Below are 22,879 nucleotides of genomic sequence, written 5' to 3' on the forward strand. Positions count from 1 at the left end.
AAAACTTAATTGAGCTAATATAGTTAATTAAAAAAATCGAAATTTTCTTAAAATCTCGAAATTTCGTCGAAATGGATGAATTGTAATATTCTTGAAATATTCTCGAAATTTCGAAATTTTCGTTGAAATTTGGGGAAATGAAATTTTCTCTAATCAAAATTACGAGGTAATCGAAATGATGGAAATTTTAGATGGTTATAGAGACTATTTAGAAAAATTCGAGACTATTTAGAAAAATAGAGGCTAAATTATATTTTTCTCAAAATTAGAAGGATTAAATTTATAATTTATAATTTTACTATCTTCCTGAAGAAAGGATAAAAGGGTCAAGATCTCAAGATCCTCCAAAGCTTTATCTGATAATGGGGTTTTGCAATTTGGATGTGCTTTTTTGAGTGATTATTGAAAACTTTTCTTCTTTTTCTTTTTCTTTTCTGTTTTTTTTTTTTTTTTTCAACTGAAATAACTTCCTCCAAATTATACTATGAAAGGAAAATCATGCCCAATTCTTTCCCTTAATAGTGTTTCTGACCCTTCATTTTAGTAAATTACAATCTCACCCCAATAATCTCACTATAATAACTTCATCTTCTTCTTCACCATGTCTGAACCTTGAACTTACTCGACCGCTTTCCCTCTCCTCTGTAATTGAACTTCACTTCCAATGATGGATTTGAACTTTACCGCCCGGAAGCCGCCGCATGTGGCGGCGAAGATGGACATAGAACAGATGCCAGAGGCTCCACACCGTGGGTATCACCACCGCCGTTCCCACTCCGATACCTCCTTCCGCTTCGCTAATTTCGACGATCTTCTCCTCTTCGACCCTCCAGACATCGATTCATCGTCTGCTCTTCCTTCTCCCTCGCCGTCACCTTCCCCGACGCCGACGGGGGCTCGTATGGCCGTCGATTCCTTCAATTCCAAGTCCCCTGAAGACGCCTCTGCCACAAAACCTAGGGCTGGAAACGGTAACTCCGCTTCCTTATTCAATTCTCACTACCGGAGCTTGTCGATGGATTCCGACTTCTTCGAGGGCTTGGGGATGGCCGGAGATGGAAGTGATGGTGAAGTACTTGCCGGGAGAGTGACGGCGGGGGAGAAGAAGATGGGTCGTCATAGGCATAGCAATTCCATGGATGGGTCTTTGACTTCCTCGTTTGAAGCTGATTCCACTGTGGTAATTGACTGCTCCAAGAAGGCCATGGCGCCTGATAAACTCGCTGAGCTTGCTTTGATGGACCCTAAAAGAGCTAAAAGGTTGTTGATTCATTACCTCATGTTCTGCTTCGAATTTTCTCATGAATTATTGGGTTTATGTCTCTTTCTGCTTTGAATTTTCGTTGTACCTTGAATGTTCTCAAATTCCCTGCAATTAATCAAGAGTTAAGTATGATTGAGTGATAATGGGTTTGGGATTTATCTTCCATTGTAGGATTCTGGCGAATAGACAATCTGCTGCACGATCCAAGGAGAGGAAAATACGTTACACGAATGAACTAGAGAAGAAGGTGCAGATGCTTCAGTCAGAAGCCACCTCCCTTTCTGCTCAGGTCACAGTGCTACAGGTATGTCTTCCTATTCTTTTTGTAGCTTATGGGGAAAGATAATGAACAGGACTGAACTTGACAAAACATGAATCTTTTATCTATGCTTACTTTACAAGTCCTATGGGTGGGCTGTAGCTATCAAGTGGACTTGTTATGTTGATGAAAGAACTGGTGACTTTTGACTTTTCAAATTTTGTTTTTTCACTTTCAAGACCTGTTGTAGAGATAATCAGGCTTTTGTGAGTCTTCTTAATGAATTAGAAAAGATGGATAAGTGTTCTTTGTTTTTGTTATGAGTGGGTGAGAGTATTTGAACTTTTAGGGGCCACTAAGTGGGGTTAGTAAGTTTGTATTGGGTATAGAGTTGTAAGATGGATTATTTTAAAAATTATGAAAAGTCAATTAAGAGAGAAGGATGAAGTGACTTGATAAATGTGCAAACTTCAATGTTTATTGTTGAAGTTGAGTTTTCTTTTCTTTTTTTTTTTTTCTTGAGTACAATGGTTAGGTGGGGGATTTGAACCCCAAATCTCTAGAGACGGAGGTCATGCCAATACCATTGAGCCAAGCTTACTTTGGCTACTATTGAAGTTGAGTTGTTTATATCAACTAAACAAGTTGATGTGCCAAACAGCTCCTAGTGTGGTCTTGATGAATTAGATAAGATACCGCTGGCTTAGTAATCTACTTTGGTGCAGAGAGATACCGCTGGCTTGACTACAGAGAACAGAGAACTCAAGCTAAGGTTGCAGGCCATGGAGCAGCAAGCCCATCTGAGGGATGGTATGAGTGGCTCGTCATTCATAATCTTACTATATACCTCATAGAAAAATGCTCAATTTTTTGCTTTCATCTTTCTTGAGGGCTTCATTCACAATGCAAGTTGAGATGTTAACTATTCAAATGTTTGGTGGCTTACAGCTTTGAATGAGACACTGAGGGAGGAAGTGCAGCGGCTTAAGATAGCTGCTGCCCAACTGCCTGTTGCAAATGGCAACTCATTCAACATTGGGGGAGGGCTACCTCCTCAATTCCCTCCTCTCCAAACATCATTGCTTCAATTTGGCAACTGCCAGAATCATCAACAGCCACAGCTGCTTCACATGTCTCAGCCTGATGCTCGAGGAGGGTCTTCGCCATCCCAGCTTCCTGGAGTATAACCACCTGCTGTGGTAACATCTTTAGATAATCCATTGCGTAGTGAGGATTGATATTTTGATTTGGGAAGCTAAGGAATTATAGCCTGTGTCTTCTACGTTTGGATTTGTACGAGTATACTTGTAAAAAAACAAACATGTGTACAAAAAAGCTGTATTATTTCTTTGATGATTGAGGATTGTATTGTAATAACACTCACAGCAAATAATAGTGCTCACTTCTTTGTGAAGAATCAAATCATACTTGTATATCCTTGGATGTGGCGAAAAGTTTAGCCCTTGCTTGATCTCCCGTCACAAACAGTTGCTCATCATTTAATTATCAAATGTTCAATAATATTTGGTTCTGTATCTTTTTCTAGTGGCAAAAAAAATGATGATGAGAGAAGAATTCGTAAACATATTACTACTAGAGCCATTCATTAAAATCCTCAATATTCGAGAGAGGAATTCGTGAATACACGCCTATAGTGATTTATTAATATACTCAAAACACGACTATGATAACACCAAAATTCAAGTGAATCTAGAGTTTCACTACCAAACAAGCAATACAACCGAATACAACTTCCATAAAAGCATATCAACGCCTGTGCAACTTACAAGCACAGCTCCCACTTCCCAACTCTGCTGCGACACAAGGAGGTTGAACGTTTTCATCTTCGTACCAAGTTGAGCGTTTCTCAACCAATTCGGCTAGGAAATCGTCCAGTTTCTCTTGGCTAACATTGGGCATTACTACAACATGGGCAATATTTCCTTCGCAAGCTAGCTGCCACCTTCGGATAAATTCTTCGTCTCGGGGTCGTTCAAACACAACTGTACTGCTGAGTTCATTCAGCATCGCACTAATTCCGGCATCAAGAAGCCGGTCTTTCAGGTAGTGTGCATTTCTGAGACACTTCTGGACTTCCTTTTGAAAACCTTTATAGCCTTTTCTGTTGAGGGTGTACCAAAGGAAGATAGGGGCATGGCCATTCCGACTTCCCATGATCGTGGCATCTCTTGAAGCTAGATACTCAACATTGCTGGAGAGGGCATTTATATGCTCCAACCTTGTAAGCTGAACACCACAGGGCATTGGGCATCCAACGAACTTGTGGCCAGAAACACTCACACTTCCGATGGGCTTCTTAAACGAGACCTTTGGTGCCTGCTCAAAAACAAAACTAGTGAGAGCCGAGATAGAATACTGAAATTCAGACTGAAAATTACAAGCAATAAAATAATACAGTTCTATTCTATATTTGTTTTCATTTCAGGTGATACATAATGCTGAAGGGGAATATAAAACCGAAAGGTCAGCAAAAGTATCTTTTAAACCATTAAGATGTATCAAAATGATTCTGTCATTCACTAATGAAATGCCACATATCAACTTCTCATCTCACAGTTCACTTGATTCATGGGGTGAGCATGTCAGGTCCTGAAAATATCCCACAGACAATCCCAAACAATTAAAAATGACTAGAAGCCTAACAGCAGATGGATAGATTGTTTAATCAATGGTTACCCCATTCTTGGACTAAACAATTATATTCATGCATGAATTTATCTCAATATTCAATCATCTAGCAGTTAGGTTGTATAGGCATTCTTAAATTAGCCTATGCAATCGCTAGGCCTTCCATTTGATTTTCCTACAATAGGTAAAAGAAGTCAACTAACAAGAAGAGAAAGCATCTGTTGGCAGGAAAGAGTTAAGAGTAGGATAAGAGAGTGGCAGTTGGATATGTGACCACTTGATGGCGGGAAAAAGGAGAGGAGTAGTGGCTTGGCAGACCAAAGTAAAGCACAGCTAGTACATTCAAAAGGGTTAAAAAGAGATACAGACCAAAGTACATCGAGAGGCCTGACATTCTATATAAGCTAAGAAATATACCATAATTACTCCATAAACTGCTGACACAATACCCATGGTTCTAATGGGCTCACGGCCTCTTAACAGTTTACAGAAAAGACTGCTCCCTGTTCATCCTCTTCTTCAAGCATGCGTAAAGTGAATGGGAGGCCTAAAGTTTCCATCAATACTGCCACCCAAACTTTCAAGTTTCACCTTACCCTCGAGGTGGAAAGGTCACATACTGATAGTAAAGTTAGATCAAGTAAAAAATCTCTAACGGAGCCTCTTTTGGTTGTTGTCAAATCCAATGAATCAGAACCCCCAAGCCTCGTGTGCAGGGTTCTGAGGATAATGGGTGAACCTCTCAAACAGTAGTTTGTATTAGGGGCAGTTCCCACTTAGGAATCAATTCCACTTACAATGGGAGGCCTAAGGTTCCTATCGCCGCTGTCACTTTAACTTTCACCTTCCCTCAAGGTAGAAGGTCAGAAATGGATAGTTATGAAGTCATTTCTTTTTCTTTTTTTTTCATAGTAAGAGCTAGACGGTCAAACCTCTGATGTGGCCTCTTTTGGTTGTTGCCAAATCCATTGAATCAGAACCTCCTATCAGGCCTGCTAATACTCATATCTATATTAGGAAAAAGAGATGGGCCAGCTAATTAATAGTATGATTGTTCAATTTTGGGATGTTTGGAGTAAGCATCCTTTTAATGCTCTCTCAGTGGCTGCTGTTTTTGTTCGTGAAATCGTGCATTTACATGGCTGTCCGTGTAGTATGGTTTCAGATCAAGATAAAATTTTCACTAGCTTGTTTTAGGAGGAACTTATGTGGTTGTTAGGGACAAAATTACAGCGTAGTACGGCCTATCATCCCCAAACCGACAGCCAAACAGAGGTGGTAAATAGAGGAGTTGAAACATATTTTCGTTGCTTTACCCTGGATGCACCAAAACAATGGTCCAAGTGGTCATGAGCGGAATTTAGTTACAACACCGCTTACCATGCGTCGACACATGTAACCCCTTTTGAAGTTGTTTATGGCCTGCCTCTCCCCCCTCTATTGCCTTATGAAAAGGGGACTAGTATGGTGCATGAAATCGATGGCTTATGATAAGACCAGGATGCCATGCTTAAGGCCTCCTTACTTAAAGCACAGCAGAGGATGACCAAGCTAGCTAATGCCAAACGGTGGGATGTGTAATATGATTTAAATGACTAGGTCTATTTGAAGCTACGATCATATCGTCAATCTTCCTTGAGTAGGCACACCCATCCAAAGCTTGCCCCGCGCTTTATAGGGCCTTTTCAGATTTGGACTCACGTTGGACCAGTAGCTTATCGCCTTGTGCTGCCGACCAATTCTGGTATTCGTCCCATGTTTCATGTTTCCGTTCGATGAAAGGTTGTGGGTCCAAAGTTGTCGGTATTTCCCATCCCTTCATCGTTGGCAGCTGATCTCTCTATGGCCATTACACCATTGGCGGTCTTGGGCCTTTGCAAGTCTCCAATTGAAGACAGTGTGTTGGAGGATTTAATCCAGTGGGAGAATAACCTACCCAAAGATGCAACTTGGGAGCAAGTCGACATCATTAAGTCTCAGTTTCCAAACTTCCACCTTGAGGACAAGGTGGATCTTTGGAGACGGGTAATGATAGAGCCCGGGGGGTAAAGGTGTATACACATAGGTGTAAGAAAGGAAGGAATACGTGAGAGAGTTTGTTATAGAGGTTGCCCGGTAATATTGTTAGTTCGGGAGGGCCTGAGATATTGAGAATTTATGGTTATATACTGTTGAGGGGAGAGAAAGGAGTCATCTTTTTGGCAATTATCTTGTAATAGGTCTCTTTGAGAGATGAGGGAGAGATTGGGAAGCTCTAGAATTCTTCCCCCATTGTTGGTAAATAAGATTGAGGCTTAAGCCCTACCAATTTGGTCCTATAATAGGTTCACGTGTCCCTATAGGGGTATGTGACCAAGTCTACTTTAAATCATCTGTTAGGTCTTATTTTGTTGGATTGGAGGTTGTTTTTGTCGGTTGTCTCCTTTTTTGTATGTATGTCCTAGTATTATTTCATTTTTCTCAATGAAAGTTTGATTTGGGTGTAAAGGTAAGATAACCTTGATAGGACAGGAGGACAGCTATCAACCAAGAATTAAGGTAAGGAAAGTAGCAGCTGCACAAGCAGCCACCCTTACCGAGATAGATAGAAGGCAGCAGGAAAACCCCCCCAAGAAAAGGAGCAGTAACTTGGTGTGGAAGAAAATAGATATTTCTATATAGCCAAAAGAAGGATGAGGGTGGTTGTGGGAATTCTAACTAGCATTTAGAGCTTAGCTCAATGAAAATACTCCATGGCTATCAAACCAGAACCCAAATTGTATGGCAATCAAGTTCCTTCGAGTCAGTACACAGTGTCACAGTCTACATGAATTTCTATCTTGATGCAATTAAACTTGAGCATACCATCAACTGCCACACATATATGTACGCATTGTAAGTTGTAAGCAGAGAAAAGAACTACAAAGCTAGAAACATGCCCCAGTGAAAATTATCAGTGGGCAAGGAAGTGACTTACACGTTTGACAAAAGGCATCATAAGTCCAAACAATGCCCCATCACAATGGATGTAGAACCGATTTTTTGAAAACCCACATTCGGTAAGTGTTTGTATCACGAGATCAAGATCATCGACAGCTCCCTTCACCGTGGTTCCTGCAACAAGAATCCACTCAATTCTCACCAATAAAACGAATATATTCCCCTGTTTTTAGTCGAAAACATGAAGCAAGAGACGAGAATTACCAATATTAACATTGAGTATAGCTGGTTTGTCTTTGTTAGCAAGCAACTTGACCCTAAGGTCAACACAATCGATCTCACCAGATACAAGAGTGTCAACCTTCACACAGTCCATTCTATACATTCTAGCGGCTTTGAAAACGGAATAATGAGATTCCCGAGAAGCATACAGAATCCCATCCGGCAAAACTTCTCTCCTACAAGAACCAATGCCTAAAGTTTCACTACCGCTAAAAAAAAGAGCATGAATTAACACCATACGAAACAGAAAATCAAACTCAACGAAACTAACCCAACGAGAATCCCATGAAGATTGCCTTCCGTACCACAATTTGTAATGTATCCCCAATACTCATTTTTTTCAATCTCCCAAAGGCGAGCAAACCAATCCAACACCCCAACCTCAAACTGCCTCGAGTGCACACCGTAATTACTTTCAATGAACGGATCGCCTAGATTGTTAATAGAAAAATGCTGCAACTGCCCTAAAGCACCGTAATCGAAGTCCAAATTATAAGGGTACCCTAAAACACAAACAGAGTAACATCCAAATCCAAATCAGAACAACGAAAATTTCAATTTCCTAAACGAAAACAAGAACACAGGTTTATCAAAAAAATTTAAAAAAAAAACTAAAGACCTAAATGATATTTAGTCCTCTCGAGGAGATTCTTTCTATAGCGAGCCAAGACGCTAGCCATGTAAGCTTCCTTATCGCCTGTAGACTCGTCATTAGCGTCAGGCTCGGTGATGGATAAGCAAGTGGTATGAACATTTCTACCAAGTACAATCTCCCTCTTCCCTTTCTGATTCGAGTCTCCATGTTGTTGTCCATTGAGATCCACGCCGTTGTTGTTCTCCGCCAACGAAGGCAGAGGTTCAGAAAACACAACATTTGTATCAAAATTTCCGATCAAAACCTCAGCCCCACCATTGATTTCACCCATCCCCATCGCGCTACCAACCATATCTCACTATTTTCTTCCAACAAATCCTGTATATCTGTCTCTTTTCATAATCACAAAAACCAATAAAATCTTACACTCCAAACAGATTACAAAAAAGTGGAAAGTAATAACAGAGACAGATCGAGAGAGAGAGAGAGAGAGAGAAATGAAGAACAAACCCGACTGGTTAGGCTCCGTATTCGCGCTAGAATGGTGTGCTATGCTGTGCCCTTTGCCTACAAAGACACACTTGGAATGGAATCTGAAATTCACGAGTGATGCCTTTATATAGCGGCCATAATCTTGATATTGGCATTGCCTCAGTTTTTTATATATATTATATAAAGAGAATAAAATTGAGAGACTCAAATCCTCGAATTTATATAAGATGTCATTATTTACGGTTATTATGATTATGATTATTATTTTATTTTCTTGAAATGGTTTGTTATTTTAGTTTTCTTATTCACCAACCATCTTCCCATATTCCCATTTAACTATAATTATAAATATCTAAATCAAATCAAGAACAAAATCTAAAACTAATCTAAAAATCAAATCGTCTTGTAAGTTGTACATTGTCTTGATGATAAGATGTTCAAATTGGTACTTTGTTTAACTAACAATAGTGAATAGCCATAATTGGTTATAGTAAATGTTAATGTAAGGTTGTATATCATAAAGTATTAGTAAATGTTAATGTAAAGTTCTATATAATAAAGTCTTCAAAGAATATGGCTTATTATCTATTGTTTTTCAGTAATTAACCTAAATTGACCCTTTAAAATTACATATATTAAAATAGAACTATTATTAGATTGAAGATAATCAAATAGAAAGTTATGATAAGTAAGAATTTCAAATGAGAAAGAAAACTACATTAATAATAATAAAGAATTTAATGGTCTTTTTCAATTGTAAAGGAACACATCTGACTAGCAATGAATTCTCTAATAATATATAAGTTAATAATACATTACAGTAAAAAGAATATATTTTTCTCATAGTAGATAGGTAAGAATATATAGAGTTTAAATAACCAAGAATAATAGTCTTGTCCAGCATAAAAGGTCATTCAACTAGTCAGTTTGATAAATATTTGATTTTTTATTTTTAAAAAATAAGCTTATCAATATTACTCTCATTTATAGATTGATTTGTTGATTCATATTCTATCTATATCTTTAAAAATCAAGTCAAGTTTTAAAAAAATTACTTGTTTTTTTTTTTAATTTGGCCAATAACTTAAAGGGTTTTTTTTTTTTATAAAAAAAATGAAATTCATAATTAAAATATTTAAGAAAAATAAGTATAAATTTAAAAAAAAAAACAACAACAACAAATCAAAAACAAGATCATTATCCTTACAAGGTTTTGGTAATATACAAATTAATGTAGTTAAGTGGAGAATTATATTATTTGTTGAACACAAATCAAGATTTTTTTTTCTTTCCTTTTTTTGAGTTGATACAAAAGGTTAGAAGAATTAATTAATAAAGAAAATTAGGAAGAAAAAAAAAAAAAGGACTGGCTGGCAGGGCATACACTTGTGTATAAGTGGGTCCCAGCAAAGAAGTAATTGAATATTCTTATGGAAAATGAAAAGATAGCCGACAAGACCGTATCACGTGACTACGCTTTGGAATCTCCTAACTGGCCACGTCATCTTTTAACTTTACATTTATACCCCCTGTTTCTTAATCAATACCCCTCCATCTTACCTTACCAATTTTATGTCACGTTTATCAAATTATAAAGAAAGTTGGTGTAATTGAAATGAAATTTAATTGATAGATTAATTGTAATGGGTCTGAATTACAAATGTAACAGAATTATTTTTTATCGCATTTATTTGAATTTATGAATTTTGTCACATTTACTGTTAATGTTATTGTTAACATTATCTTTCTAGGAGTCAAACGATTAAAATTGTTACTGAATCACAATGACGGTGACGACAACATTAAAATTGTTAAAATTCATAATATTTCATCTGGAAGAGTAACCAAGTAACGGTCATGATACGACGTAATTTTCAAATGCAAATGGATTGAGCATGCTTTGCTCGCCAATCAATTTACGTTTTTTCATTACAGATTTGAAAGTAGGCCCAAGTGTCAGTACAAATACATATTACAAGCAAACAATACCAATGGGACTCATTATTCACATTATCATTGATTTATTATCTTTTGAATGGGGTAAACGTGATCTTAGTTCTATACTTTCAAATATTCCAACATAACAAATCAGTTATTCATTTATAATTTGCAGATGTAGAGACCACCAAAGTAATACATGTATAAGTTGAATATCAAATTTGAAAAATTGGATTGGACACCATCGTCCACGATCCCACAAAAGTAGTACTTGTAATGGAGGAAAGTGCACTTAGTGAAGTTAGCAAAACAATATTATGGTTTGGGTGAAAATGAGAGATCCAAATGTATCAAGATGTTGCACAAAAGCCATTACTTTACATTAGCTACCTACTAATAGGAGTGGTTGGTATTAACATTCATATATTAGGATGGATGGACAATAGTCGTTGGGTTCAGATTCTCTCACGTTTACAAGATTAGGTATTTTCTCACATTTTTTATGAAACTATTCATATAACAATCTTAAGATAATTTTACTCAATCCAGTGTATGAGTTTCTTGAGTAGTTGCCTCTCAGGATAGAACATATTAACTTTCTTATGAAAGCAACACATCGTCTACAAGATCCAACAAACTATATTTTGTGGAAATAAATCAAACCTGAACCAATTTAGTTAAAGGGAGAAATGTTTTTATGAGAGAAAAGCAATGGTGAAAAAGTTCTTTTTTGCAATTTGAAGAAGAGACATATTCATAAACTATTTGTGATCATTCGAATAGTCATATTTCTTTTTCAAGTTGATTAGTTACGAAATGTTTATTTATGAAACAATATAACTCTACACAAATGGTAACCACCCTTTATTCCAAACATTTGAGTTTTATTTAAAAAATTAAAAAAAAAAAAAAAAAACAACCCTAGAAATATGTTATAATATTTCTTAGTATTGATGTAGAACCCCCAATGAACTATAAAAGAGATTACACTCCATGAGTATGAGATGACCATCTTATTAGTGGAAAAAGCTGGGAGAAATGTGGAGAAAAAGGTCATAATGTTTGGAAATAATACCAATATGTTTTCAAAATTTAAAGAAAAACAAAGATAAAAGATGTGTTTGGATTAATTTTTCGAGTGTTTAATTTTAAAAATAAATCATTTTAGGAAAAATATTAAATGTTTGATAATTCACTCAAAATAGTTTTTTAAACACATTCAAGATTCATTTTAAATTCTTTTTTATTAAAAGAGTTTAAATAAAAATGAATTTTTTTGAAAAATACATTATACTCTAATTAATAACCCTAGAGTTAGATTTATAAATATAAAGAACTAAATTTGTTAATGGGTTGTTTTTAAATATAGAAAAATGAATTAAAATATAACAAAATTTTAGAACTATTAATGATAGATGCTGATAGACATTGATAGACACATAGACTTCTATCAGTAGTGTCTATCAGTGACATTGATATAAGTCTATCAATGTGTATCAACATCTATCATTAATAGTTCTAAAATTTTGCTATAACTTATAAATATTTTCAACAGTTTTACTATTTGAAATAATTTTTGTTTGTCAAAATAAACATATATAACTTTGCGATAACTAATATGTATTATTATCTTAATTTTAAAAAATTTAAAATAAAATCAATTACAAAATGAAAGAATCAAAATGGTAATTTAACTCGTTTCTCTATTATTATTGATTTTGTGGGAGGATAGAATTTGATTTGGTGGGGAATGGGGATAGAGTTGAGAGAGGAAAAATAAAATAAAATATCTCGATATTTCTTTCTTTTTCGGGGGAGTGGGGCCCTGGGGGCCGATAGGAAATGAATTTTTTATTTTCTGGTCCAACCTAATCCCAAGATTTTCTCTTTTTTTTTTTTTTTTTTTTTAAAAAAAAAAGAATTATTTTGGTTTTTATTTACATTTTTTTTATTGGATTTGTGTCTTTATTCGTGTATACTTTATAAAAAGTATTATGTTTACTTTTTTTTTTCTTCTTTTCTTGTTTATTTAAACCATAAAATAATGCCCACAAAAATATGCTCAACTAAAATTTTAGCTAATATAGAAATAAGTATAAAAGGAGAATTTTCTTTCCTTATGGGGAACTTTAGTTTTTTTTTATTGGAGATTCCATAATAAAGCTAAAAAGACAATTAAAAAAAAAAAAAATCACATTGGGTGTGTTTTTTTTATTATTATTAAATTTCCACGAGGTTGAAAGATGATAGGTTACCTGTAATAATAAATTTAAGATTGTTATTATAAAAAACACTAGAATCAAACTAGAATCAAAGCATATATATATACTGGTTTTTTTTAAAGAAAAAACAAATTTTCATAAATATCTTTTTATAAAACATTAGTGTATTGTTAAATTATTTTACATATTTAGATACATTTAAATATATCATCTAGGTCCTACTTAATGTATGAAATTTATATATACTTATGAACGTAATTTAATCCATGGGTCAACAAAAATCATTTCATTTAACTTGAAATAGTGTTTGAGCGACCTTCCATGTGCTCGAATATGATAATGGAATGATTTAGTGATAATCAATGTTTTATTAATGAATTTTAAATTTTTTTTAATGACTTAAATTGAGTTTTTTAAAATCATTAAATTTAAAATTTCCAGTGTTCCATTTAAATGTAGGAACTATTCATGATACTAATATCATCATACATCCTCAAAATTAGTGAATATTGGATAAGGAAAAAAAAAAATCTCGATTAGTGGAAAAAGTCTTAGATGTGGACAATATCATCATCTTTTTTTTTTTTTTTTCCTGAATTTGAGAGGTACAACGACGTACAACGAGAATATGGACATGGAGATAATATAATATAATAAGGAAAAGTTGCATGAGTATTTATTTTATAATAAATATTAGAGTTTATGTATAAAAATAAAAGTATTTGCAAATATAGATTTTTTTATATTAAAAATTTAGCCTAAAAAAAAGAAAAGACTACAATGGACATGGACCCATATTAAAGATTTGGCCACCTCATTTCGACCCTTCATCTTCATCCGGAAAACACGTAAAACACTTCCAACCTTTCGAGCTCCAGTGCGTCTCCTTCCGATTTCGCTCATTTCGCTTGACAGTGCGTGGCCTCATTGATTTCGCTCTTCTTCCCCATCGATTTCGCTCCAAACTTCAAAAGGTACGTTGTTCTTCTTCGTTTCTTCATTTCTTCTTTTTCCTTTGTTCATCTCTTCATCACTGATAACAAGAAATCGAAAACGTAGGGCTTAGTTCTTCTTCAATTGACAGTTTATATAACAAGATAAATAGTTATTTCAAATTAGAGCTACATGTATTCTCTATTGACAATTTTAGATGTTTCATTTTATTATGTATTTTGGTCATAGTGTAGTCATCACGGTGTAGTTATTTATCGTTGTGATTTGCTGATGTTTCTGCTAATTTAGTTATTTATTGTTGTTTAACTGAAGTTATCACTGATGCTTTAACTGAAGTTATTTATTATTGAAGTTATCACTAATGCTTTAACTGAGGTTATTGTTGTTTAACTGAAGTTATCATTGAAGTTATTTATTGTTGTTTAACTGAAGATTTTTTGTTAGGCAAAATGTTGACAGTTCATTGATAGTTTGTTAATGGATTTGTCTATTAACAAACTATCACTGATGGATGCTATCATTGATGCTAATTTAGTTCCCTGTATTGTGATTTGATGATTGTTTATTCATAGGAAAAGTATCTATCACTATTATTGTTATTAATGATATGAACGTAATGGTTCCACATGTTTGTTTTTAGGATAAATGGAGAAAGAAATAGAAAAACATTGGAAGCATCAACATCTGGAAAAAAACACAAGAAGATCAAGGTCACAATTTAATGATATTTTATAAAATTATATAGATTTGTGGTTGCTTTTTTCTTACATTTATGTTATTGTTATATATACAGGAAAATGTATTAATTGTTCCAGAAAGTGAATGGACAAATCTATTAAAAGTCAGCTCCTCCATAAATTTAGATGTTTTATCTAACATAGAAAAATTAGACAAGCCATCACTCCAACTATTTAGAGAAGGTCCTTTTGGGCACTTCTTAGATATGAAAATGAAAAGGATGCCCAACCAACTCATATCACACCTTATTAGAAGGCAATGTACAATTACCAAACAAAATATATTGGCCTTTAATTTAGAAGGACATAAATTTGGCCTCAAGGATTTTTGTTTAGTAACAGGTTTAAATTATGATGATTACCCTATAGATGGTATCTATAGTGAACAGGAATCAATGGACAACACAATTAGAAACTTCTTTTTCAAGATAAATAAAAAAATTATAATAAGAGAGCTCCAACCTACTTTTAATTTGTTAGGTTCTGATGCCAACATATCCATTGATGTAAAGGTCAAACTTGCACACTTGTATTTTCTAGAAAGCTTCCTAATTCCTACACAAGGACATAACAAAGTAAGTTGGAAGCATCTAAAAATGTTGGATGACGAAGAAAGGTTTAGATCTTATCCATGGGGAAGGGTTTCCTTTGAACTAACTATAGAGTTTTTTAAGAAGGCTTTCATCAATAAGGCATCTTCCATTTTCCTCCAAGGATTTCCACTAGCTTTGGTATATTGGGCTTTTGAAATTATACCAAGATTATCCAACCCCACTATTGGATTTGCACGAAGAATAAAAAGCGATGGACCTAGACTTACTCAATGGGAGTCTCAAGAACCTAATGATTGGCAATACATCAACAACAATATTTTCAAAGCCACTGGTGTAAGTCTTTTATCACTGTTATTTCCTTTATTTATATATATTATTAGCATGCTATCAAATGATAGAAACTATAACTGATGTTTCAGCTTTTATGACATAGAATATACCACTATCAGTGATAGCTTCTATCAGTCATTTGGAACTATTGTGATATCTTCTATCATTGATAGCATGTTATTGTAGATATAAGCAATCAGTGATAGCTTGAAATCAATGATTGTTTCTATAAATTACCTGTATCACTAACATCTTTATTAAACTTTCAGTTTACTGTTGCTTCATTTGTTCCAACTGAACAAGAATTGCAATCCAACTATTATGCCTATTTTGTGGAGCTGGCAACCAGGGAGATGGATATTGAAAAAGAAAAAGAAGGAAAACAAATGTAAACCGAGAGAAGAATTGTATCATTACAAGAGGCAATTGAAGAATTAAAAAGAGGACAAGAAGATATTAAGAAGGACATCAATGAAAAGCACAAGGAGATTCTTGATATATTGGGCCACATAAAAGAAGCTATCAGTGATAAACTTCCACAAAAAGATGAAGGTGGTGAAAAGCAATCTCAAGAATCTCTTGAGAAGAACAAAGTGCCATCATCTAGTTTGGAGCTTTTAGATGCATGTTTGGAAGTTCTAGAGGTAAAACTTGTAATTTTCTTTTTCTGTAAAGAAGTACAATAACAAAAATGATTTATGCATGCAGGTTGAAGTTGACACTGCTAAGGACAAGGAGGCTCAAGATGATCAAGAGAATGACCAGCAAGAACAAATGCATGATGATCCTGAAGATGAAGAGAAAGATCAAGAAGAAAAAGATGAAGAAGATATGACGGAAAAGAATGTAAGTATTGATTGATTGATGATCTTAATTATAACGCTAGCATGCTATCAGTGATATCTGAAATCAGTTTGTTGATAACCAACTATCAGTGATAACACACTATCATTGATAGCATTATTGATAGTTTATTATCGGTGATAACATACTGTCAGTGATATCTGAAATCATTGATAACCAACTATCAGTGATAACACTCTATCATTGATAGTTTTTTTTTTTTTATCAGTGATAGTATAAATAATAGGAAGCTTTATTTACTTGACTGATACTGATAACACATTGATGTCATGTTATATTTGATTCCATGATTTCAGGTGATTGAAATGACTCTTAAAGATAGTCTAAAAAAATATAGACCAAAGGTTGTCATTGAAAATATAGAGGACAACAAGAGACCAAAAACACAAGCAAAACCAACCAAGAAAATTTTGGAGAACGCAAAGAAACAAAAGAAAGACAAAAAGAAGGTCTCTCCAAATGTGTCTCCAAGAAAAGCTACAAGGCAGTCTCCAAAGTGGAATGACGATGCTTCAAGCTTTGATCTCAAAATATCACAACTTTGATTGACAATAGTTAGACTTGTTTATTGAAAATAGACTTCTGTTTGACAATAGTTTGGAAATTATTTTGACAATATACAGTGATTGTTATAATTTTGGAAATTACATTGTTATTTTACAAGATCAATGATGATTATATTGAATCAATATGAATCCTTCATAAATGTGATTGATATAGTTGCAACTTTCAATTTATTTTAGAGGATGTTTGGTTGGAGGGAAAAGAGGGCAATCGTATAGTATAAATGTGACTGATTCATAAATGTGATTGATATAGTTACAACTTTATATAGTATTTTGTTACTAGCAAGATCCTCTAGAGCGATACCAGCGAGACCCTCAATCAATGATAGAAGCTATCATTGATAGATCATATAATAAGTCAGAACAGATCCCCACAAGCGAAATTAGCGAGATCCTCTAGAGCGACACTAACGAGACCCTCAATCAGTGATAGAAGCTATAATTGATGGATCATATAATAATTCGGAACAGATCCCCACAAGCGAAACTAGCGAGATCCTCTAGAGCGACGCCAACGAGACCCTCAATCAGTGATAGAAGCTATCATTGATGGATCATATAATAAGTCAGAACAGATCCCCACAAGCGAAACTAGCGAGATCCTCTAGAGCAAGATCCTCTAAAGAGACACCAGCGAGACCCTCAATCAGTGATAAAAGCTATCATTGATGGATCATATAATAAGTCAGAACAGATCCCCACAAGCGAAACTAGCGAGATCCTCTAAAGCGACACCTATCTGACACATAGACTCCTCTCTCTCTTTTTTTTTTTTTTCGTTTTAGATGCCAAGGTAGTTCCTCTAAAAGAAAATGAAGAAGAAGAGAAGTGAGAGGAGAGAGAAAGTCAAAAGAATAAGAGAAGGGAAGAGAGAAAATGGTTGAGGGGAGAGAATAAAAAATCACCATGTCTGACATATCATCTTATTTTAACCTTAAACTAATCTCAAATTGAACTAATCTTAAGCGACATTAGTTCCATTATTTTCATGTTATCACTGATGGAGGATATCAGTGATAGAAGTTATCATTGATAGATCATAAAATAAGTCAGAACAGATCCCCACAAGCGACACCAGCAATACTCTTTAGAGGATATACTACCTTAAGGTTTAAACCCCACAAGCGACATTAGTTCCATTATTTTCATGTTATCAGTGATGGAGGATATCAGTGATAGAAGCTATCATTGATGGATCATATAATAAGTCAGAACAAATCCCCACAAGCGAAACTAGTGAGATTCTCTAGAGCGACACCAGCAATACCCTCTAGAGGATATACTCCCTTAAGGTTTGATCCCCACAAACGACATTAGTTCCATTATTTTCATGTTATCAGTGATGGAAGATATCAGTGATAGACTCCAATCAGTGATAGAAGCTATCATTGATAGATCATATAACCATATATCTTTCTATTTAGTGTTTCAAGTTTGGCGTGTTTGATAGAAGTTTTTTATTAGAATACAATTTTGGTGGCTCTATTTTGATATTTGCTTTATTTGAGACCATAGACTGTTAAATATTCTATTTGAGTTTCTGTACAAACTCAAAATGGTCCCCACATTTAAACATTCTATTTTCATATTTGCTTTATTTTATTAGTGTTTCATCTTGTCCTTTCTCCTCTATCTCATTTTTTTTCGTTTTAGATGCCAAGGCAGTTCCTCTAAAAGAAAATGAAGAAGAAGAGAAATTAGAGGAGAGAGAAAGTCAAAAGAATAAAAGATGAAGGATATCAGTGATAGACTCCAATCAGTGATAGAAGCTATCATTGATAGATCATATAATAAGTCAGAACAGATCCCCACAAGCGAAACTAGCGAGATCCTCTAGAGCGACACTGGCGAGATCCTCTAGAGGATATCCTCCCTTAAGGTTTGATCCCCACAAGCGACACCAGAGATACCCTCTAGAGCGACACCAGCGATACCCTCGAGAGTGACACCAACGATACCCTCGAGAGCTACACCAGCAAGACCCTCTAGAGGGTATCCTCTCTTAACGTTTGATACCCACAAGCGATACCAGCGATACCCTCGAGAGCGACACCAAGCTTTTCCTATGAAATTTTTAGCGATACTCACCTCAATTATCAGTAATGCTAATATGGTATCATTGGTGTCGCTTACCAATGCTAATATGGTATCGCTGGTGTCGCTAGTGTGCACAAGCTACACAGCTTCTATCACTGATAGTATGCTATCAGTAATGCTATACGATGTGTAACATTTGGTTGGCGATTCTATCAGTGATAGAATCTATCATTGATGGATCTTCTACAAAAATGCTTATATATTATCAATGATAGAATATTTTAACTTCATTGTATTAATTGCTGACAGAAGCTATTATAGATAGTAACAAGGTCTGTTCCACTAATAAGACATTAGTAACAAGGCCTGTTCCACTAACAAGACATTAGTAACAAGGTCTCTAATATATTTATGACAAACATCAGTTACAAATTGGGGAAAAACATCGGCTGTCTCACTATCATTGATAAATTGATGACAAACATCCATTACAAAACAAGCTTCTTCATTACAAACATCAATTAAAAATCAAGTTTCTTCATTAAGCAACTGGTGGAAATTTGCATGTCCTACAATTATGGCCACGACGATGACATCGACTGCACTTCGAGCTCCTTTTCTTTTCACCAGTTGATAATATTCTTTGTTTATGTGGTCGTCTAGTCGGACATTTAACTATTGGAGGTAATACATTCACATCAACATCAACAGATCTCCAATCAGAATGATTTCCAATAGGATAAACTGATCCTTTATAGGTTAGATAACAATGTACTGCAAAAATAGTAGTCTGACACATAAGTGTATATATCTAAATTTAGCCCACGAATAACAACACAAGCATGAGCACATGGAATCTCCACCAAATCCTAAACACGACAACTACATGATTTATATGCCAAATTTACCAAAAAGTGATTGTCCCCATCAACTACTTTATATTCTTCATTGTTAATAGGATCAACCTGAAAAATAAATCAGTCAACGAAATGTAATCAACTAGGTGAACTAATGGAATGTCAATGAAAACTAAAACATAAACGAAATTGTAAGTGATACTATCCCTACCTGATTAAATATTTTCAAGCTATCAGTGAAAACAAAAAATATCAGTGAAAATAAAAACTATCAGTGATAGCTTCTATCATTGATAACATGTTATTAATGATATTTTCTAATAGTTAAGGTGTTTGTACCTTGAAGCTTCTTGATTGATTGTATTGCTCTCGCAACTCAGATTCTGTCCAACTAGTCAAAACAGTCTTCATGGATAATGCTGATTGGCCTTTTTCATAAAAACAATTTTGAAGTATTTCTCTAATATATTCAAGTAATGATGCAACGGGGAACTCCCTAGGCTCTATCAGAATATTATTCAAGTATTCTAAAATATTAGTAGTCATCATATTATACCTTCTTCTCCTAAAATGTGCACGTGCCCACTTTTCAAAACCAACTTTACTGAGATATTCCCGAATTGTAGGATATATCAATTCCATCCATTTCATATAAAACTCAAACTTATCAATTGTATAAGATTTTGCACAACTATAATATATGTCATCAATTAAAGAATCCTTATAAATCAACTTCATATTTTGCAAAAGGAGTCGTAGACAAACACAATACTTAACATTTGGAAAAACATTCATAACACCTTTTGGAAGCTAAAATGTCGATCAGAAATAATGACCAATCCTTCTCGTTCACCAAAACTTTTCTTTAAATTCTCAAAAACCATCTCTAGGATGCATCATTTTCAGAGAATAATACTAAAAGCAAGAGGAAAAATTTGATTGTTACTGTAAAAAGAGTCCTGGCATATTTATATTTCAAGAACGTCCCATCAACTGATATATTAGGCCTACAATGCTTCCAACCCTTAATTGATGCTCTAATAGCCATATAACAATACTTAAAATGCCCATTTATATCAGCTTCATAGGCAGTAAATGTACCTAAAAGAAGAAAATAAACAGTTAAGCCACAAAAGGTATATAATTGATTGATTATGCCTACCACCAATAGCTTTTATCACTGGTTGCAGTCTATCACCAATAGCTTCCATTATTTTCATGTTATCAGTGATGAATATCAGTGATAGAATCCAGTCAGTGATAGAAGCTATCATTGATAGATCATATAATAAGTCAGAAACAAGAAACCTGGATTCTTTTCTTCTAACTTCATCAAAAACTTTGGAATCAAAGCATATGATTCACGTGCATCGCCTTTCAAAGACTTCATTATTTTCTCTTTTTCCTTCCATGCTTTTTAATAGCTAATAGTTACACCAAATTCATTACGGACTTTATTCACAATATCACTAGGAGTTGAGGTCTAAAATCATTTCTCAAACATTTAGCTATTAAGGACGAAGAAGCTTGCCTATTACAAGTTTGAATACTTTTTATAGAACAATCATGAATATCAATAAACTTCCTAAGCATCCACAAAATACTCCGCTTGTAACGGGATGCCCTTACATACCACTGACAATCATCTTGAACACATCGAAACACAATTGCTCTTGAATTTGACGTTATAGTCTTAAATTCAAAATTCTTCTTAACCACTACAAGTAAAAACAATTTGATAAAATCTCTTTACTAGCAAACAAATCTTTTTCTTTCAAATCACGAGCAATATGTATATCCATAATCACTTGGAAATCACCATCATCAATCATAGGTTTAGAAGAAGGAACAGTAGACAAATAATTCTCAGCTCCACTAGAAACAACATTAGAAGACACTTCCAAACATGAACTACTAGCATAAGCAACCAAAGGATGTTGTGTATTATGTTCCTTAACTAAAGCAAAAAACCAAGCTATATCCTTATCTTCACGAAATTGAACTACATTTTGAACCTCATTCATAACAAAATCTAATAAAACTGAAAGTTCTATAGAAGAAGTAGACACATCCAAACAAATCTCCTTAACTATTAAACCCATAAAATCTTCAAAAGCCATTATATCATCTACTAAAACTCCAGTAGATTTGTAATTCACATAACAGTGTTTTTTCATTCCATATTCCACTATGAAAAACAACTATTGGAATAACCATGTTTTAAAATTTCTACAAAAGTAAAAAAAAAAAAAAAAACTATTGAATAATAATATCAATAGGTTCTAATAGCTATCAAAAGCAAATATAAATCAGTGAAATGACCGAAATCGAGAAAAACGAACTCACGAATCGGAATCATTTTTTTGCGATTTCAAAAACCAAATATCAAAAGCAATTTCGATTTTGCACAACTATTGTACTATGTTTTACATTCTATCAATGAAATCAAAATAAAAAATGACCGAACGCTAAAATAAAAACGAATGCTATTAAACACATTCTAGGCATGTCTAACGCTAAATGACCGAACGCTAAAAGAAAAGAAAAACGAAATTGAAATCGAAAATATTGAAAAAACAAGAACGAACGCTAAAAGAAAAGAAAACTAAAATCGAAAAAGGAAAAACGAATTCACGAATCGGAATTGATCGAAGTATCACGGAGCTTCGGAGCTTTACGAATGGGATTTCATGGATATTTCACCGTGACGAACGAGAAAGAAAAGGAAAGAATCGAACGTGAAAGAATAGGAAAGAATTGGTGACGAATGTGGTGAAAGAAAAGGAAAGAAACGCAGGTGACAACGTGAAAGAAAAGAAAAGGAAAGAGAGGGTAAATTTGGAATTTTGAAAAAAAGGAAAGGTTGACTGGTCAATCTTTGCTATAATAGCAATTTTTAAAAATGTGGTATATATAGTCACATTTTTTTCCTTTTTGTATTATTCAATGCTATGTTATGATAGGAAAAAGATTGAACCAAACTATTGTAGTTATTGACAACATTTTTGTATATAATGTTGCTCTTGATATTATATTTAAAAATGAGTATTATGAATCATATTCTGTTGAAGAATGTTGACATAGAAAAGATTGGTTTTAGTGGAAAGAAACAAATGGTGACATATGTTTTGTTTTATCTCCTTCGATTTGGGATATGCATGTTGTGTTGTCTTCATATAATATCGTTGGAAGATTTTTACTAGAAAACAAACCACATGTTCCACGAATGTGCTAAGTCATTTATCTTAGTCATACACATTCTTGACTAACCTCATGAATTGCAAGAATTTCAGCATGATTTGAGGAAGTAGCCTATGAAACTCGGATTTCAATTCCCCTACTTAAGCAGATAATTAAGAA

General features: G+C 34.2%; 3 protein-coding genes and 1 long non-coding RNA gene across 5 annotated transcripts; 3 read left to right on the forward strand and 1 right to left on the reverse strand.

Annotated features, from left to right (window-relative positions):
• Positions 1-324: 324 nt before the first annotated feature.
• LOC120076484 (transcription factor VIP1-like) lies at positions 325-2,945 on the forward strand. Its single transcript, XM_039030328.2, has 4 exons — positions 325-1,260; positions 1,436-1,568; positions 2,249-2,333; positions 2,472-2,945. The coding sequence occupies exons 1-4, from the start codon at positions 665-667 to the stop codon at positions 2,708-2,710; spliced, it is 1,053 nt and encodes a 350-aa protein (XP_038886256.1). The 5' UTR covers positions 325-664; the 3' UTR covers positions 2,711-2,945.
• Positions 2,946-3,098: 153 nt separating this feature from the next.
• Positions 3,099-8,754, reverse strand: EMB1075 (Pyridoxal phosphate (PLP)-dependent transferases superfamily protein). 2 transcript variants are annotated; one of them, XM_090313044.1, is made up of 6 exons: positions 8,479-8,754; positions 7,993-8,360; positions 7,645-7,876; positions 7,356-7,549; positions 7,129-7,265; positions 3,099-3,860 (listed from the first exon to the last, which is right to left on the reverse strand). In XM_090313044.1, exons 2-6 carry the CDS (start codon positions 8,318-8,320, stop codon positions 3,291-3,293), a joined length of 1,461 nt encoding a protein of 486 aa, XP_090169170.1. In that variant the 5' UTR covers positions 8,321-8,360; positions 8,479-8,754; the 3' UTR covers positions 3,099-3,290. The 2 variants fall into 2 exon arrangements, with proteins under 2 accessions (XP_090169170.1, XP_090169169.1); XM_090313043.1 differs by having other exon boundaries at positions 7,993-8,354; positions 8,479-8,736.
• A 4,703-nt stretch (positions 8,755-13,457) lies between these two features.
• On the forward strand, positions 13,458-14,500 carry LOC150036733 (uncharacterized). The gene is made up of 3 exons (XR_016529291.1): positions 13,458-13,594; positions 14,215-14,284; positions 14,368-14,500. It is a non-coding gene; the product is annotated as an uncharacterized LOC150036733 (long non-coding RNA).
• A 1,088-nt stretch (positions 14,501-15,588) lies between these two features.
• Positions 15,589-16,731, forward strand: LOC120076718 (uncharacterized). The gene is made up of 3 exons (XM_090313073.1): positions 15,589-15,839; positions 15,904-16,041; positions 16,356-16,731. The coding sequence occupies exons 2-3, from the start codon at positions 15,970-15,972 to the stop codon at positions 16,602-16,604; spliced, it is 321 nt and encodes a 106-aa protein (XP_090169199.1). The 5' UTR covers positions 15,589-15,839; positions 15,904-15,969; the 3' UTR covers positions 16,605-16,731.
• The last annotated feature ends 6,148 nt before the right edge of the window (positions 16,732-22,879 follow it).

Source organism: Benincasa hispida, chromosome 4 (genome assembly GCF_027475165.1).
Source record: "Benincasa hispida cultivar pf3 chromosome 4, pf3_genome.v1.1, whole genome shotgun sequence".
In the NCBI taxonomy this organism is placed as follows: Eukaryota; Viridiplantae; Streptophyta; class Magnoliopsida; order Cucurbitales; family Cucurbitaceae; genus Benincasa; species Benincasa hispida.